This window comes from Mya arenaria, chromosome 17 (assembly GCF_026914265.1).
Source record: "Mya arenaria isolate MELC-2E11 chromosome 17, ASM2691426v1".
Classification (NCBI taxonomy): Eukaryota; Metazoa; Mollusca; class Bivalvia; order Myida; family Myidae; genus Mya; species Mya arenaria.
The window spans coordinates 34,154,598-34,171,320 of NC_069138.1; the positions used below are offsets into that span (position 1 = coordinate 34,154,598).

The following is a 16,723-nucleotide window of genomic DNA, read 5'->3' on the forward strand; positions in this document are numbered from 1 at the left end:
CCTCTTGAAAAAATCAAATGACTCTTTTTAGTTTTGCTCTTTTTATCATAATCATTATTACATTCATAATACACTGTATATGCAGACGCTGTAACTTTAAAGCTGCAATCCCAAAGATTGATATTTTTGTTTTTGTTTTGTTTTTATCAGGAATGAGCCATTTTTTCGTAAATGACTGGAAACCAGTGATTATTTAAAGACTGCTGACAAAAGATCAGATCGACTATCATATCTACGTTAAAATAATGATGTCTTATGGCCATACGCGTTACATAATTGAGATCTGCTATATCAAGAATGATCAAATATGACAAAATTGGAGGCATTGATGCAAAAATCAGCCGATTGTCAGATTTTTTTTAAAAAGTATCAAAACTGATAGTCTGTGGAACAGCAGATTTAAGCCTTAAGATGTTTTTATTTGTGTGCTTACTGTATTGTTTTACTATTTTGTTAAAGAACTACGTACGCGTTCACCAGATATCGTAGTTACAACACAGTAAATTGACTTAAGGGAGGGAATGCCTCATGCAATAAATAACATACAAGTAATGGCATCTTATTTCCCTTCCCATTCGTCGGAGATTGAACTAACGTTATTCTTACGGACTGAATTCTAGTGTCGGTATGTATTATTTCATGATGCCTGTCAAAACAAAGACTGATAGTAACGTCGACACTTGTAAATTTGATATCTTCTTATTCTAAGGACGTAACGCACCAGTCTTTTGTAACCACGGCCCCCAGGCCCGGGGGTATTCCGGGGATAGCCGAGGAAATATACCGTGTTTTACCTTCCAGGTGGCCATGCAGTACCGGGTGAATGCTTTGGTTTGCCTTCGTGCCAAAAATAGCGGGCCCTATCTATGGTCCCTGGGGTGCGGGGGCATTTCGCGGGGATTTTGCCAGCAGTACGTCCCCGCAGGCCGGGGATTTTATCCGGGCTTGGCTGGACTGATAGTCAAAGACCCCGCTATTCCCCTGACCTGGGGGAGGCGTGGTTACAATTGACTGGTGCATAAATATAGCCTATGACCTACCCCTGCAGCCTCCCCGGGAGCTATATGGAAGCCATCCGGTCCCTGGAACGAGAGCTTGGTGACCGTGTTGTACTTATCGTAGGAGCGCTGGGATCCGGCGGTAGACGGCAGCATCCCCTTCGAGTTCCAGTGGACGGAGCGGATAAAATGCGCGAGGCGATTTCCAGCCGGCACCGGTTCAGGAATCACGATCCGCTTTTTGACGTCATCAGCGGGCTTGTGCCGTACTTCATCCTCGTAATCTCGCTGTACCGTGTACCAGTCGCGCGTTGGCATTTTCTTTAATTTTATTACAATATAATTAATTCCTGTATTATGTGCCTTTATTCGCCAGAACAAATGTATCTCTGACGTATGTTTAGTCCTTCTTTTTTCTTCAAAGGTATGTCCTTGTATTATTCATGTTTAAAAGTAAAACCATTACTTCAAGTCCACATCTTCTGACTAGCAATCTTTTTCAGAAACTTAATAATGTGTCAACACTAGGGTCTTTATTTGAAACAATAGATATTTAAATTTTAAATTATCCGTACTCAATTTAATGATATAAAACAATACAGCACACAAAAGCTTTGTGACGGTGTCTTGTTTCAAAGCACGGATGGATCACTATGAAGAATGAATGCCCATGTCAGGCAACCTGCAACCCTGGGTTTGACTTGCCCGTATACGGTAGTCAAAAACAATCGCTAGAGCAGGTTGTTCAAATATATCAGATAAGCCATAAGCATGGTTTAAACGAGTATCAAATAAGATCTGGCAAAGAACCTCGTCGAACCAATTAGTTATCATACTCGATCCTGAGTAAAGCAAGTTATGACTTCTTAAATTAAAGTATTTGTTATGAATTTAATTGTTAAGAAACTAGTAATTATTTTTCAATTTAACTAAAAGCTGTTTGATACTGCATAAATTCATGTATTTTCATGAGTTGTATTTGCTTTAAGCATGTTTAAACGTATTTCGTAATAAACTGAGTTGAGTTGAGTTGGGTTAAATTGAGTTGAGTTTAGTTTAGTTTACTTAAATTTTGTAGGGTGGATCTCGCTTGGGTCGACTTTACAATTTAAATCACATGTTGTCTATGCTCACGCTGGAGTATGAACGTAGAAAATTAAGCGTTTGTGGTTTTAAAGCCTTTAACGCAAATATCGAAAATGTATCGCAACCGTCAACATGCGCAAAATTTAATGCACTCTGTATTTATGTTATGCAAATATGTATTGCATTGAATAATTCAATATTTGATAAATAATGATTTCATCAAAGTGAAATTATTTCAGTTTCAATGACATGGAATGGGTCGTTTGTTTCTATATTGATTATAATTACTTTAACAGTAACGGAACTACACCTGTTATCCGAAAATAATATTCATACTGTACTTCTTTGATGCATAGATTGACTAATAGGTCGTGTCATTAGTAGTAATGTTTAATATTGAATCTGGTGACTCCATATTTTGTTTTTCAATATTTGAAATGACCCCGGTCACTTAATAATCAAAATATCAGAAAACATTAAATATTAAGTGGTTGCAGTTTGATTTTGAAATAAGACATGAACTGGCCTACTAGCAATTTATCAAACCCTACACAAGCTTCATTTGTAATATTTTATTTTGTTTATTTTACGAAATCTTTCCCTGATCATAAAACCCCTTCAAAATAATATCAAAATAGTATCGGTCGCTTGGCATCTAAAATCTACATAATACTGCATTTGATGCCCTAAAACAAGAGGGTTTTTAATCGTACCCTTATAGCGATAAATGAAGATTACTCAAGGGTCGTAACTCAGACCTTGATGGGTTATAGTCGGTTATCTCAAGAGCATGTTTGTTTTAGTCAGTGAAGTAAAGAAATTTGAAATAAATGATATTTATATTAAGCCCATTTGTAAAGATGTAGTTAAATGAATGAGCATTTTAATTCTTAATGCCACTTATAGGTAGCTATGAGCGTATTTGTGTATGAAAATAGACCCTTAAATTAAGTATTGCTTCAGACGTAATTGAATTTAATAAAGCAAAATCAACTCAGATTAATTATCCAAACAGTTGTTGATTTTAAACATTTAAAAGATTAATCGTCTTTCTTGTCATTGAATGAGGATCGCATGATTATATTTTAGAAAATGACACAACCACATTTTCAATGATAAATAATTTCGATTTCGCCAGAAATCCCAGCCACATTATCTTAAACCAAAAGAGCCGATTACTCATTATAAAACAAAGGTGAGCTAAATATATAACATCATGATGCTATTTTCATATGCTCAACATTTAAGTCAATAGCGTTTTCAGTATTTAATGTTTTCTTATCAAGGGTAAAACATCTCATTGCAAGTTAACCCAAACCGTCGAAGCACAATGCCCCCGCCCCCTGGGTTCTAATCCCACTCGATACATTGTCCGTTATACATGTAAATGTCATCGATGGCTATGTCACCCTGGTCACCGCTGCCAATGGTCGCCTCGAATTGCACCTGGAAGACCGACTTGGACGTGATGGTTAGGTAAATATGGTACCAACTGTTGACCGGGAACGCCCCCCTGTGATTCAGTATGTCCGCGCCCCCTCCGGAGTGCTTCGCTGTCACTCGGAGTCCGCCAACGTCAGCGCCAAAGGCGTGGACTTGCGCACGTAAGCAGTATTCGCCCGCCGGAAGTTGTTGCGTTAACAGCCGCGCTACTTTGTTATGATGGTTACGCGCTTCCGCTAAAGCGAACTTTCCGGAGCCGCTGCTGTAGTCGGCGTTAGGACCAGTTCCGGCTGTGGTTGTGGGACCTGACGCCACGACCCAGTCAAAGTCGTCTGTAGAATCCTGTGTGAGCGTACACAGGTTGGTGTGGAAGTGGCACTTGACAGGGAGGTTGCCCAGCAAATTGATGACATTGGAGCTGTCCACGGTGCAGTGGTAGGCATTTTGGATTAAGGTGGCGTCCCCGGGACTCAAGGAGACGCTTTGTCCCATCACATGTCCGCTCAACTTCGATGTTACCACGGGGTAGGCTGGGTTCTTGGCGTACAGGTAGGGATCCTGGAGAACTAACGACTCAAAGTCGAACGTCTGACCGAAATTACTGGTTCCTTGTCCGGTGAGAATACGATACGGTTCCGTGGATACAGCGTTGCCGATATCAATGTTTAGGTAATTATTCCGGTCAGTACGCATCACTTCCGGAATAAGACCGAGGACAGTCAGGAGAATGTCCAGATTGTCATCATGGCCACGCCCTCCCGCGGAATTGACCGTCATATCCTGGCGGCCCCCGGAGCGCCCGATGCCGGTGGAGCCTTGAGTGCCGCTGGTCCAAGACACATGTAAGTAGTCGTTCTCGTTGGTGTAAGGCACGAACGTGATGCAAGGCCTCCCGCCGCTGTACGTGCTCATTTCTATTTCCTGCATGGCTGCTAGCAGCTCCACAATGGTGAACGCGGGCACGTTGGAATCAAACTCGAACGGTACCTTACCGCTAGGCCAGAGCGCTTGTGGACTCGTCAGGACGTTGCGAGTGTTAAGGCTATGCTTCAGGGCCACTGTAATGTCCCTTGATTCATTTGCACTGGCGTTCAGCAAGACGTCAGAGATTTGAATGATCTCGTCAGCGATAAGTGGAAGCTTAAACAACGTTTTGGAGAAGCTGAGGCATTCAACTCCGGTTAAGACTGCGCACAAGGTGGCGACGAGTCGCATTGTTGCCATGATTGAGCCCTGAAATGTATTAATATCAACATTCGCAATTAAGGGAAAATTAACAGTATTTTTTAAAAAAAAAACGTCAGAAAACTTTAACTATCGAACTATCGAGCAATGGGGTGGGGCGCGCTATTTTGTAAACATACGCGCCATTGTCTTAAAATCCGACTAATGACGTTAAGGCAAAAACTCGTTGACATATATTGAGTCTTTTATTTGCCGAATACATGCAACAATATTTTTCTGCCCTAAGCATGTCAGCTAGTACCAGTCAATACAACGGCCTTTGTAAATATACACATCATCGACGGCGAGATCGCCCCTCTCTTCGTTGCCCATGAACGCTTCAACGTTCACGTAGAACTGGGATGTGGCTTCGATCGTCTTAGACGTGTGGTACCACTGGCTGATCGGGGTCGCTTGAATGGCAATTATGGTTTTGTCACCGGAGCTGTCCGTCTGTATGACGCGGAGAGTTCCGACGTCCGGGCCGTAAGCGTATACCCAGATTACGAAGCAGTAGGTTCCGGCTTGATAGGAGGGCGTTTTCATGCGAGCCACCTGGCTGTGATGATCGTTTGCTTCCGCCAGGGCGTAACTTCCGGCCCCGCTGCTGTGATCTGCCATAGGTCCCGTCCCGGGGGTCGGAGAAGGTCCGGATTGCAGCGTCCAGTCGAAGTTGTCTTCCTTGTCTTGGACAAACTGGCACATATCGGTATGGAAGTGGCATTCGAATACGAGATTGCCGAGTATGTCAATACGGTGACTGGCGTCCAGTGCACAGTGATAAGCATGTTGGACCAAATTTACGTCCCCGATACTCATTGAGACCGTCTGTCCGATGGTAAAGCCGGAGTTCTTCGTCCTGATCGTCGGGAGCGACTTGTTGGCCGCTCCAAAGTATGGAGGGTACATGACTACAGTGTCGTAGTCGAACTGTTGCCTGAAGGTGTCCGTATTCGGCTCAATACGGAAGTTGCTGAGCATGGCCGGAACAACATTTGAAATCGCAACGTCAAGGAAAGTGTCCCTGTCTTGCCGCGATACCTCTGGGTTGATGCCGATTAGAAACATTAACGCCATTAAAATACTATCTTGAGTGATGTCATGTTGGATAGTCGACACTTGTTTCCCGCCGGCGCGACCTATTGAGCTTCCGGGCGTCACTCCCTCAGCGGCAAACTGAAACTCGACATAGTCTACCTCCGTCGTCCGGGGAACGAAGTACACGCATTGTTTGTGGTTACTGTACGTGCTCAACACCATTTCTTTCATGGCCGCAAGGAGATGGACCTTTCGGTACGCGTCGATACCGATGTGGAAGGTGTAGGGGACGATACCATTGGGCCAGAGGCGGTTCGGGTCCGTAACTGCATTCCTGACGTGCAGCCCGAGTAACCCCGGCGCGGCCACCACGACGGCGGCAGTCAACAGTACAAACGTAGACATGGGTTTGTGACTTCTCCCTTTTGCGCTGTTAAGTCTACGTGCGTCGACTGGAAATAAAACAGTATTATATTCTATCCGATGTTCTTCAAGGTTACTCTTATTTCAACTCTTGCACAATGTTTATACGAGGCCAAAAGGTAACTGGTACTAGAGACATGCTTGTGACAATAACTGTAATCAGATCCTCTTTTCCTGACCATTCTTCAATATGCAACTGGAAAAAACACATTACTCAAGAACCGGACCTCAATTATGAATGAACATTATTAATAAAGAACATAATTCTACAACTTACGTGCAGCTTAAAAACATTATAATTTTTTATTACCTACCTTTAGTTTAAAATGAAAATTTAACATGCACCGATAAGAACAGAGACTTGATAATGGTAAGGAACAGAAAGCGGCGCTATTTATACTGATGGTGTCATAGTAGTTCCAAATAGTCACTTATCAGATATGAAACTCCTTTTCGTGGATGTACTGTTCTGACGGCGGTGACCCTGTACTTTTCGTAAACACGACTTTGTTTTCATATGTGTGAGTGTTCGTATTATTTTCCTTTGCAGGCCAAAACTTGATGTTGTTGTTTATTAACAATATTTTCTAATCAATTTCACATACACTTGATCGATTGACACATTCAGGCCTTTAAGGGCTATGAGGTGGATAACCCCCAAGTAAAAGCCTGCCCCTTAGCCAAAATGTTTACGTAATCGTGATTTTACTAGATAAAAAAGAGTCCGTCTTGATTATCATAAAGATAAGTTCCTTTTAAAGCCAAAACACTCTTAAGAATGTTAACTGAATACACATATAGTGAGCTAAACTTAATTAGGAGGTCAATCCTCTTACAAAGGACTACGAATATATTGATTTGTCACGAATCACCACTAGTTTCTCAACCGTTGACACTCCCAGCCAAAACCGTGATAGTGGGGGCCAGGCTATAACACAACTGCGATGCACGGTTATGAATCAACTCTTAGATAGTTCATTATGTATTAGGTTTTCCAGAAGAAGTGTTGTAAAACATGATTGGAGATTTTAGTTAAATTGATTAAAACCGTTAAAACCCGTAGACTAGGCGTGAAAATAGACTATGCATGGAGATAAATTAGACGACGATATAGACAAGGCATAGATAAAGATTAGACGAGGATAAAGACTAGGCGCTGATATAGACTTGGCGTTGATATAGATTAGGTGTTGATATAGGCTAGGCGTTGATGTAGACTAGACGAGGATATAGCCTAGGCGTGTATATAGAATAGGTGTGGACATAGACTAGGCGTTGATATAGACTAGACGAGGATATAGACTGGGTGATGATATAGACTAGGCGTGGATATAGACTAGGCGCTGATATAGATTAGGCGTGGATATAGACTATGCGTGGATATAAACTATGCATTGATATAGACAGGGTGTGGATATAGACTAGGCGCGATATAGTTTAGGCGTGGATATAGACTATGCGTGGATATAAACTATGCATTGATATAGACAAGACGAGGATATAGACTAGCTGTAGATATGGATTATGCGTGGATATAGACAAGGTTTTAATATAGACTAGGCGTTAATAAAGACTAGGCGTTGATATAGATTAGGCGTTGATATAGATTAGACGAGGATATAGACTAGACGAGGATATAGACAAGGCGTTGATAAAGACTAGGCGTGGATAACGACTAGGCGTTGATATAGATTAGACGAGGATATAGACTAGACGAGGATATAGACTATGCGTTGATAAAGACTAGGCGTGGATAACGACTAGGCGTTGATATAGATTAGGCGTTGATAAAGACTAGGCGTTGATATAGATTAGGCGTTGATAAAGACTATGCGTGGCTATAGACTAGGCGTGTATATAGATTCGGCGTGGATATATAATAGGCGTTGATATAGAGGCGTTCATATCGATTAGGCGTTGATGTAGACTACGCGTTGATCTAGACTACGCGTGGATATAGACTAGACGAGGATATAGACTAGGCGTTGAAATAGACTAGGCGTGGATATAAACTAGGCGTGGATATAGACTAGGCGGAGATATAGACTAGGCGTGAATATAGACTAGGCGTGGGTATAGACTAGGCGTTGATATAGACTAGGCGTTGGTATAGGTTAGGCGTTGACATAGACCAGGCGTGGATATAGACTAGACGAGGATATAGACTAGGCGTGGATATAGACTAGGCATGTATATAAGCTATGCGTGGATAAAGACTAGACGAGGATACTGAGTAAAGAAGGATACAGTCGAATTCCGTTGACTTGAACTCCCAGGGACCGGCGAAAATACCTCGAGCCTCAGGAAATTCGAGCCAAGCGGTAGTGCTTACATTTATAAAGAATTTAATTGTTCCTTAACATCCAGTTCGACCCAGCGAGAAAATCGAGCCAAGCGAGTTCGAGCCAACGGGGTTCGACTGTATTTAAAGAGACGTTCGTTTAGACTTAAAAATGAACTTCCGACGTAGCATATATGACGTAATTTATCACGTGGTATACACACACTGGTGTAGATATCTAGGAGTTGTTATAGACTAGACTTGGTGTGTATATAGATTAGGCTTGGATATAGACTATACTGGAGATATAGACTAGCCGTGGCGATAGGCTAGTGGTGGATTTATTCTAGGCGAAGATATAGACTAGGCGTGTCGATAGGCTAGGTTTGGATATAGACTAGTCCTGGCGATAGGCTAAGTTTGAATAAAGACAAGACGTAGCGCAATTATGCTATCCTGTTTGAAATCACTTTAATTCAAAAGTTCATTTGTTAGTTTCCATATTCGTCATCGTTCGACGGTCGTTAAACAGGCAAAAACGATGAGCATCCTTGACGTTATCATTGTCTTGCACTTCAAGACACAGTACGTGGGAACATTAGTGTGCAGGGCGGTAAGGTCCTGTTAGTACACATTTAGATCAAAGATCGTAATTTTTGTATACAAGGCACTAAATCATACCATAAACTTATCTATAAAAGCAGTCTTTGTGTGATGCTCAGACAGTAGTTCATGATGAAAAAAGCATCTAACAAAATCATCGCCGTAGTTTGTTTAAAAACATTCACTCCTGTGTGATGTTATGGTTAATTTTAGATATGTTCGTGTTTGTTTGGTGTGCAAAACACGTCCATTTTAAATAATGGACACGAACTGCAAATTATTCAAAGGTTAGGATCAAAAGCCACACGGGTGATAGGCGGTCACTTAGACCACCGTTACATAGATAAATTTTACGATGTACATAACACATGTACTAATATTGTGGAAATTCAGTTAAAATTCAAGAAGTTACTCCATTTGTCTTTGCTTTTAGTCCTTATCTAACTCAAGCGTTGGAGATAAAATAAAAACAAAAACAAGTTAACAGGAATAAAAACAATAGATGTAAACATAAGTTAAATTAACAGGCACTCGAAAAACGTTGCAAAAGAGACAGACAAAACAATTAGTTCATCTCAAAGTCACTACACGCTAACGTCAAGAAAGTGTAGTGGTCTGTAGTCTTTTTATACTTCGTCACCGTGAAAGGGGTATCTTATATTGATGAAATTTGTCATCGTTTCGACAGTCGAGTCTCTGAGGCGACAATTGTATCTGAAAAAGAGGATTTGATTACATTTATAACGAAACGAGTGTGTTATAACCGTGTAATACTTGTCAATAAGTTGTAACACCAAAAATGGTGATCAGAGCAATCATTTTCATGGTATATCATATGACAGTTTTCTGAAGATTAAAAAAGGCATTTACATTTTATGTAGTTTTAGATTTACTTTCGACTACATCCATCTTGAAGACAGTAAATTAAATATGCATTAAGTAAAAACCTCACCGGCCACGACGCCACAGTGGCTTGCTCGGAGAGCGTCTACGAGTTTCCAGACGCTTGCATTTTCACAATGTGTCTTCCAGTGCTCCAAGGCGCTTTGGCATCGAGCAGAATCGTCTACGTGATTTTCGTCAATCTCCTTTGTGACGTTGGGGACTTTACCCCCGTCTTGGAGAATCAGATTTTTGAATATTTTGCGCCATTTTGTGGACACTGTGTTGCTTTTACCGATCTGGCTGAAGGCACGTTCAAGACCTTTCTCTGCATTTTAAAATAAGGTATTTAAGGGACTCGCTCATGTTTTTGGACAAGATTCATTTTTACGTTTATGCATCTGAAACACTAAATAATAATCATTTTTCTATTTCCGAAATTACAAAAAAAAAAAAAAAACAAGTTCAAAAAGCCTAGTTTCAGAGGCGGGGTAGGACGGGCGAACCCACGCCGCTACATTCAAGAAACAAATAGAAAATGACAACAAAACCGCTCGCCCACGAGGACTCTCATAATATGAGGGATTATTCAGCCCTTAAGCCTTTTGTTGAAAAGCGATAGTAACACTATTGAAAAAATCGTGGACTTCAAAGACAATATTTGACCATGTATCAACATTTTTTGATGGCTTCCAGCTGTCAGTATCTTAGTTTTAACAATCCTGATGATTTGCCAAACTTAATTTCGTCATAAATATGTTTATTTTACAAAACATGAGCGAGTCCCTTTAAATTAAACAAGAGCACCGCGAGCGACTGCTCTTAGTTGGTAAAGGGGAATAACTCGACAAATATTTAATAAATTTATTAGGTTTATATTTCTATACCTTTTCATATTTACTGACAAACATTATTCCGTTGAATAGCTTGAACTTTTATGAATAATCAGTTAAAAGAGCTAGAGTAAGCAATACTCCATGAGAAACCACGACGATAACGATGCCGACGACTCTTGGTGATGACTACTATTATGACCGCGGTCCTATTTTTCAAAAACAAACCCACCTTATCTAATGGATTCATCGTCGTCAAACCTTGTCAGATGATCAATAACAGTTTTGACACACATAAATTCCAATGCTGTGTCAGTCTTAGGGGCGGATCCAGGAATTGACGTTTCATGAGGCGTAATTTATGGGCGCAACCTTTTCACATGCGCCTCTCCCTCATAACCGAAATGTATATGATTTAAATGTTCAAGGGGGGGGGACTCCCCATGAATTTTTTAACAATTTAAGTCAGAAATGGTCCATTTTTTGTTTATTAAACACTTTTGTCTCCGATATTTACATAAAAGGTTAACTTGGACGATTTTAAGGGGAGGGGGCCTTGCCGGCTGCGCCCCCGTCGGAATCCGCTAGTGAGTCTTACCTCTAGCGTGTTTGGTCTTTTCCGACTTGATAGATGATTGTCTTTGGGCGAGTTCCGTAGCTAGCCTCGTCTTGTTGCAGACACGCAGAGCAGTGATCACCGGATCCACCTACAGATACATAAGTACTTTAATATAACTTCGGACAAGGCCTTTATGGAAACTCTTGACTTCCTTAATTATCGTTTTGTAATTGTCGTTCTTGATTAGTTTTTAATTCACGTTGGTCAACTAGGTTTTCCTGTGATTACAGATGGTTTTTAAGTTAGGTTTTTTTAATATACAGCCGAAATGAATAATGCAGCGATAAACCAATCTTTTTTCTGCTTTGTATTTGTTATACGTGAACTCTCTTCCACTTTTCCCCCAACAACCAACTAACCTTGTCCTGGGCGAGTGGGCGTGTCTTCATCCAGCTGATAATGACGTCAAGAATCACGTGCTCGTTCACTGCGTTATGGTGCTGCTGCTTGATCGCCTGTAATGAGTCAAACTTCGTACGGTTGTAATCATCATCATCATCATCATCATCATCATCATCATCATCATCATCATCATCATCATCATCATCATCGTCATCATTATCATCATATTCAGCAGCAGCAGCAATTTCATCATCATCAACTACCATAGCAATAACAACAACAACTTCGTCAACAGCAACAATAGTCAGACCTGTATGCGGGCGTTGCTGACGCCCAGTGCCCGGGCAAACCTTGACCACTCCCCGACCAATTCAGTGCACAGCAGCCGGACGAAGTCAACCGTCAAAGGATCTAGAAAATATGAATTTTTACATGGTGAGCTGTGAAATATATATTATCGATTGTATTGAGGGAGACAACCCTGATTTGAGATTTTTCTTGTTCCTGACAGATTGGTGGCCGCTTTAAAACAGCTTTACTCATTTATGTTATGTTTAGTTATTTATGTTTATTTTATATATTACAATGAATGTGAATAAAACGTATAAAGGCAAATACTGCGTTAAGCAGTCATCCCTGACTCCAAGACACACGGGAACAGGAACGGTGAATATTCACCCTTCCGCTCTGTAAACGGAAAAAGAATAAGCAAACCCTCAAAATTCTACACGGCAAAAAGGAAGGGATGTGTATATGCCCTTGAATGTCCACACGGGAGAAAGAAGGGGTACATACATACCCTTGGAGGTCTGTACGTTAAGGGAATGGCTGTGTCGTCTGTATACATACCCTGGAACCTGATGGAGACTGGTGCCTTGTTGATGATGACCGGCGTTGTTTTCTGGTACTTGGGGAGCAGTAGTGGAAATTCCGCACAAAGCTCCCACCCGCCTCGCAGTCCCGGCACCTGACTCCGATCCAGAGCTGAAATGAGACAAATGAACTACAGTCGAGCCCCGTTAGTTCGAGCTTGATGCAAGGGACCGATTTCATTATACTGAATGTAAGCATTCCCGCTTGGCTCGAAATTTGCGAGGCTCGAGGTACTTTCGCCGGTCCCTGGGAGTTCGATTTAACGGGGTTTGACAGTACGCTTAAACTATAGTTTTACATGTGTTCACCTTTATATCTGGGTTCGTTGAGTCTGAACAGCTGCAGTGCGCCGTGGTACGTCTGAAGCGAACGCTGGCTCATCGGGTTGGACACCTGGATATCGAACTTCCGCCGGATGCCGCGATAACCATGGAAACTGAACATCAGCTCACGATGGTTTGGGACCTCAACGTTACCGCGGAACACTATGGCCATTACGTCACCTGCGGATATAGTGTGTACGTAGTCTTAAATCCGTAAAGACTAGGGGCGATAATAAAAATAAATCTTAATTTATTTCATAATTTAAGACTTAATCTTAAAATGTTAATAGTTAAATAATAATAAAAATATAAGGGATTTTAGAGTAAATTAATGTTTATTCAATGAATTCAATTAAAATGAAGTATTTCAGATAGTATTAAGTTATTATATCAAATGGTCAGTGAGATATTTAACTTAGGCAAATGACTTAAGTTAGCAAATGACCTCAGCTGTTTTAGTAATACCGCCCCTGACAATAAACATATTCATTTAAAATAAGAAAAATCAATTGAGAAAACATCATGTTTATCTCACAAGGTTATCGTTTAGAATGATAACCTGACCAATAATAACCTTATTTTTCAATTTTTAGTGCAATTTTCAGAAAATACCCACAAAGTATTCATTTTAACTTCCGGGATTGGTCAGTGTCATTAAATGCCATATTTTCGCGACGATCGATGCAGCATGTCTGCGCAAGACAGTGTTTTATGTCTTTTTTCGACTTTTTTTGGATAGGAGCGGTCGCTTAAATACAATAGCATTTAATTGCATATTTTATTGCGTTTTGTGAAAATTACGTGCAGTAAATCCGATCAGTCGAAATAATAGTTTCGTGCGGAATGAAATAAAATATTTAGGGCTTTTCAGTATTTCTGGAAGGCAGCATTCAATGTGCATGTTATATTTCAATGTTCTGTATCAATTTTCCAAATTTGACGTGGACAACCTGTACAATAAATCACATCAATTTTTTTGTATTGATTGGCTTTAGAATACATTTTCAACCAATGAAATTGCAGATTAATTATTAAGTACTAAGCTTAATCATTAAGAATTTCAACTTTCGCGGGTGTTTAAAAGTCCACCTACTGCCACTCATCCGATACACATTCCCTGCGTCAGACTTTGCGTTGACAATGTGTACGCTCACTACGCCCATTCTTAATCATTAAAAATTTACTTCATGTCATCTAACTATTACATAGTCCTAAGGCATAGACACGTTCATAAAAAGGAAAAAAAACCTACCCTCCTTGACTTGTATTTCCTTAAGAACCCCTTCCTCACTCTTGGTGGGAGAAGTATTTTGCCTCTTCCTGACGGCCGTCCGTTTGTGTGGCTGGGGGATGGTGGCGGACAACGCGATGGTGTACGGGTTCCGGGAGTCCTGCAGCATAAGCAGCGACACGCGATGCAGCACCACGCTATCCACGAAAGCGCGTGTCACGTGCTGGACGTCAGAGTAAAGCAGGGAGCCGCGGGTTTCAACGGCGATCAGCCTAATATGTCAGCAGATATAATGTTTTACAATATATGTATGTAGTTCAGTGGAAATCATAATTGATGTATAGTATATGGTATGTGAATACATTTTCTGCGATAATATCAAGGTTTCAAGCAAATACCTATTTTGGCCCATACCTAGCTGTGCGATCAAACACGGAGAACTTCAGCGAGCTGCTGTCGGCTGGCGGCGGTACTTCCGGAGACATCGAGCGCCTTGGGGTGGCGGACCGCTCCTCTTTGTTCTCAATGAGCTTGATCTTCACCTCGCCATTCTCATCAATATTAACTAAGTGGAAGGCTGTCTGACTCGGGTCTGGTTGGAATAACAGACACATTAAATAAGTAGCCCTTCACAGTTACCGGTAAACAATTTAATTTTAAAATACAAACTACTCGATTTCATAGCATGGTCAATTAGATTATTTATGCATTGTACAACACAGATCGTGGACATTACAGAACAAAACACTTATTTTAAAATCTTCATGATAAAAAGTCCATTTTAAGATATGCCTTATCGGCTTATAAAACAAAAAATCATTTTAAAATCTTAAACATCACGCGATGTTGTCGAATGGAAACACTCGTAAAATGTAAATTGTAAAAATAAATACAGCCACGCACGAAAGCAATGTGATAATTTCCACATCTGAATTGTTTTAATTGGTCTAACCTTTATACATTGGCGCGGCTACTGACAGGTGGCGCGGTGACGGCGGTGAGCGACCGGAACTTGAGTGGTAGGGCGACAGTTTGCCATTTCCGGTCCCCACGTACGGCGACAAGGAATCCTGGGTTACATCTTCCGGGCGACCGTGGTGAGAGGAGCAGCGACTTGGGGACGGGGAGCCGCTCCTGCGCGTCGATGGCGTCACATAGGGAACTTCAAACACCAAAGACTCTGAAATACATAATTGAGTTTGAAAGTTTGTACTTCAAACACCGTTTTCGGTATAAGAATACATACATGCGTGTTGTACAAATATGAAGATATCTTAACAACCGTGAAATGACCGAACTGATTAATTTATAATAAATCTGATATATATCCGACAGCATGATAAACATCTTATTTAAATTCCAAAAATTAATATATTAACTTAACTTTCCTTCAATTCGACTAGACAGGTTAGCAATGTGTTTAATTGACAGCGACAAATTGATTGAACGAATTGCATTTATAGCCGAGTTTGACTCCCAACAGATATGCATACCTGATTTCTTGTGCATTGGGCTTTGAGGTGAAAGCTATTGACTACCAAAAGATACATTTAATCCTACCTGGTTCCCTGTCGTTAACGTTAACGATGAGAAGCGGGCTGGAGGATATGACGTTGTTCGTCTTGTTGTCATGGTAACGGGCCTGGAAATCCTCTACCGTACATAACTCCACCGGGACCACCTGGAATGTGGTGGAGTCAATTCTAGTTAAATACGTATCCAGTTTGAAGCGCTAGAGCGGGCGCAATTTCTAATACCGTCTAATAGCCTCCCCCCTCCCCCTCCCCCCTCCAAAAAGAGGCATATTTGCGATAACAGAGATATGGCCTCAAACCCACCCCGAGGAAAAGTTGGCTATTTTAGTCCAAAATATTAGAATCTGGTATGTACATGCATATTTTTTAAGAACATTAAAATAAAACTAGACCTTCTAGTGAACATTGTCCCGGATTGTACTGTTTTTTAAGATGTCTGTTATTAAAGAAACTGACAGAAAGCTTTAACCTTATTTGTTTAACTTCCCAGATATATGTTTAAAAGTTGCCTATCTACACACAGGCAAGTTCACTGAACGGCTTAATTCCCTCAAAGAAACATCGCGCTTGAGAAAATAATCAACGTTAATATCTGCCCTAAATCTATGACTTAAAATGGGCCGTTAAGTACTAGCTACTTTAGTTAAATGTATAGATCCGGATAAAATTTGCCAAAACTACACTCTAACCAGTTCAGCGCGTTAGCCGTGATCGTATAGTGGTTAGTACTTCGCGTTGTGGCCGCGACAACCCAGGTTCGAATCCTGGTCACGGCATAGGCTCTGTTAGTCGCTGAATATTATTTTTGACGTTATTTAGTGAAAACATTCAATAATTGTAATTGATCTTAAATGTTTTTACTTTCAAGTTTTTAATGATACCAGAAATAATCATCACCTGCATATTAATTTCCTTTTCCTCGTCAGATGCGAACGCCTTCATTTTAACCCTGTCGTCTGATAGCGCGTGCACGATCTGGTCACGTGTCG

At 40.9% G+C, this 16,723-nt stretch overlaps 2 protein-coding genes and 1 non-coding gene across 8 annotated transcripts in view; 1 reads left to right on the forward strand and 2 right to left on the reverse strand.

Moving 5' to 3' along the window:
- LOC128224867 (uncharacterized) overlaps nt 1-1,611 on the reverse strand; it is a 26,797-nt gene extending 25,186 nt beyond the window's left edge. For 2 of the 5 annotated variants that reach the window (XM_052934950.1, XM_052934949.1), the window contains exon 1: nt 1,041-1,607. In XM_052934950.1, coding sequence (XP_052790910.1) covers nt 1,041-1,316 — 276 coding nt within the window. In that variant the 5' untranslated portion in view covers nt 1,317-1,607. Of the gene's footprint in view, nt 1-1,040 lie in introns of all 5 variants that reach the window. The other 3 variants (XM_052934953.1, XM_052934952.1, XM_052934947.1) reach the window with 3 other exon arrangements.
- Nucleotides 1,612-3,429: 1,818 nt separating this feature from the next.
- On the reverse strand, nt 3,430-6,618 carry LOC128223088 (meprin A subunit alpha-like). Of its 2 annotated transcripts, none has more exons than XM_052932331.1 (2): nt 6,527-6,618; nt 3,430-4,760 (listed from the first exon to the last, which is right to left on the reverse strand). In XM_052932331.1, exons 1-2 carry the CDS (start codon nt 6,551-6,553, stop codon nt 3,435-3,437), a joined length of 1,353 nt encoding a protein of 450 aa, XP_052788291.1. In that variant the 5' UTR covers nt 6,554-6,618; the 3' UTR covers nt 3,430-3,434. The 2 variants fall into 2 exon arrangements, with proteins under 2 accessions (XP_052788291.1, XP_052788292.1); XM_052932332.1 differs by lacking the exon at nt 3,430-4,760 and adding an exon at nt 4,939-6,241 and having other exon boundaries at nt 6,527-6,603.
- Nucleotides 6,619-16,438: 9,820 nt separating this feature from the next.
- On the forward strand, nt 16,439-16,510 carry Trnah-gug (transfer RNA histidin (anticodon GUG)). The gene has a single exon. It is a non-coding gene; the product is annotated as a tRNA-His (tRNA).
- Nucleotides 16,511-16,723: the final 213 nt, after the last annotated feature.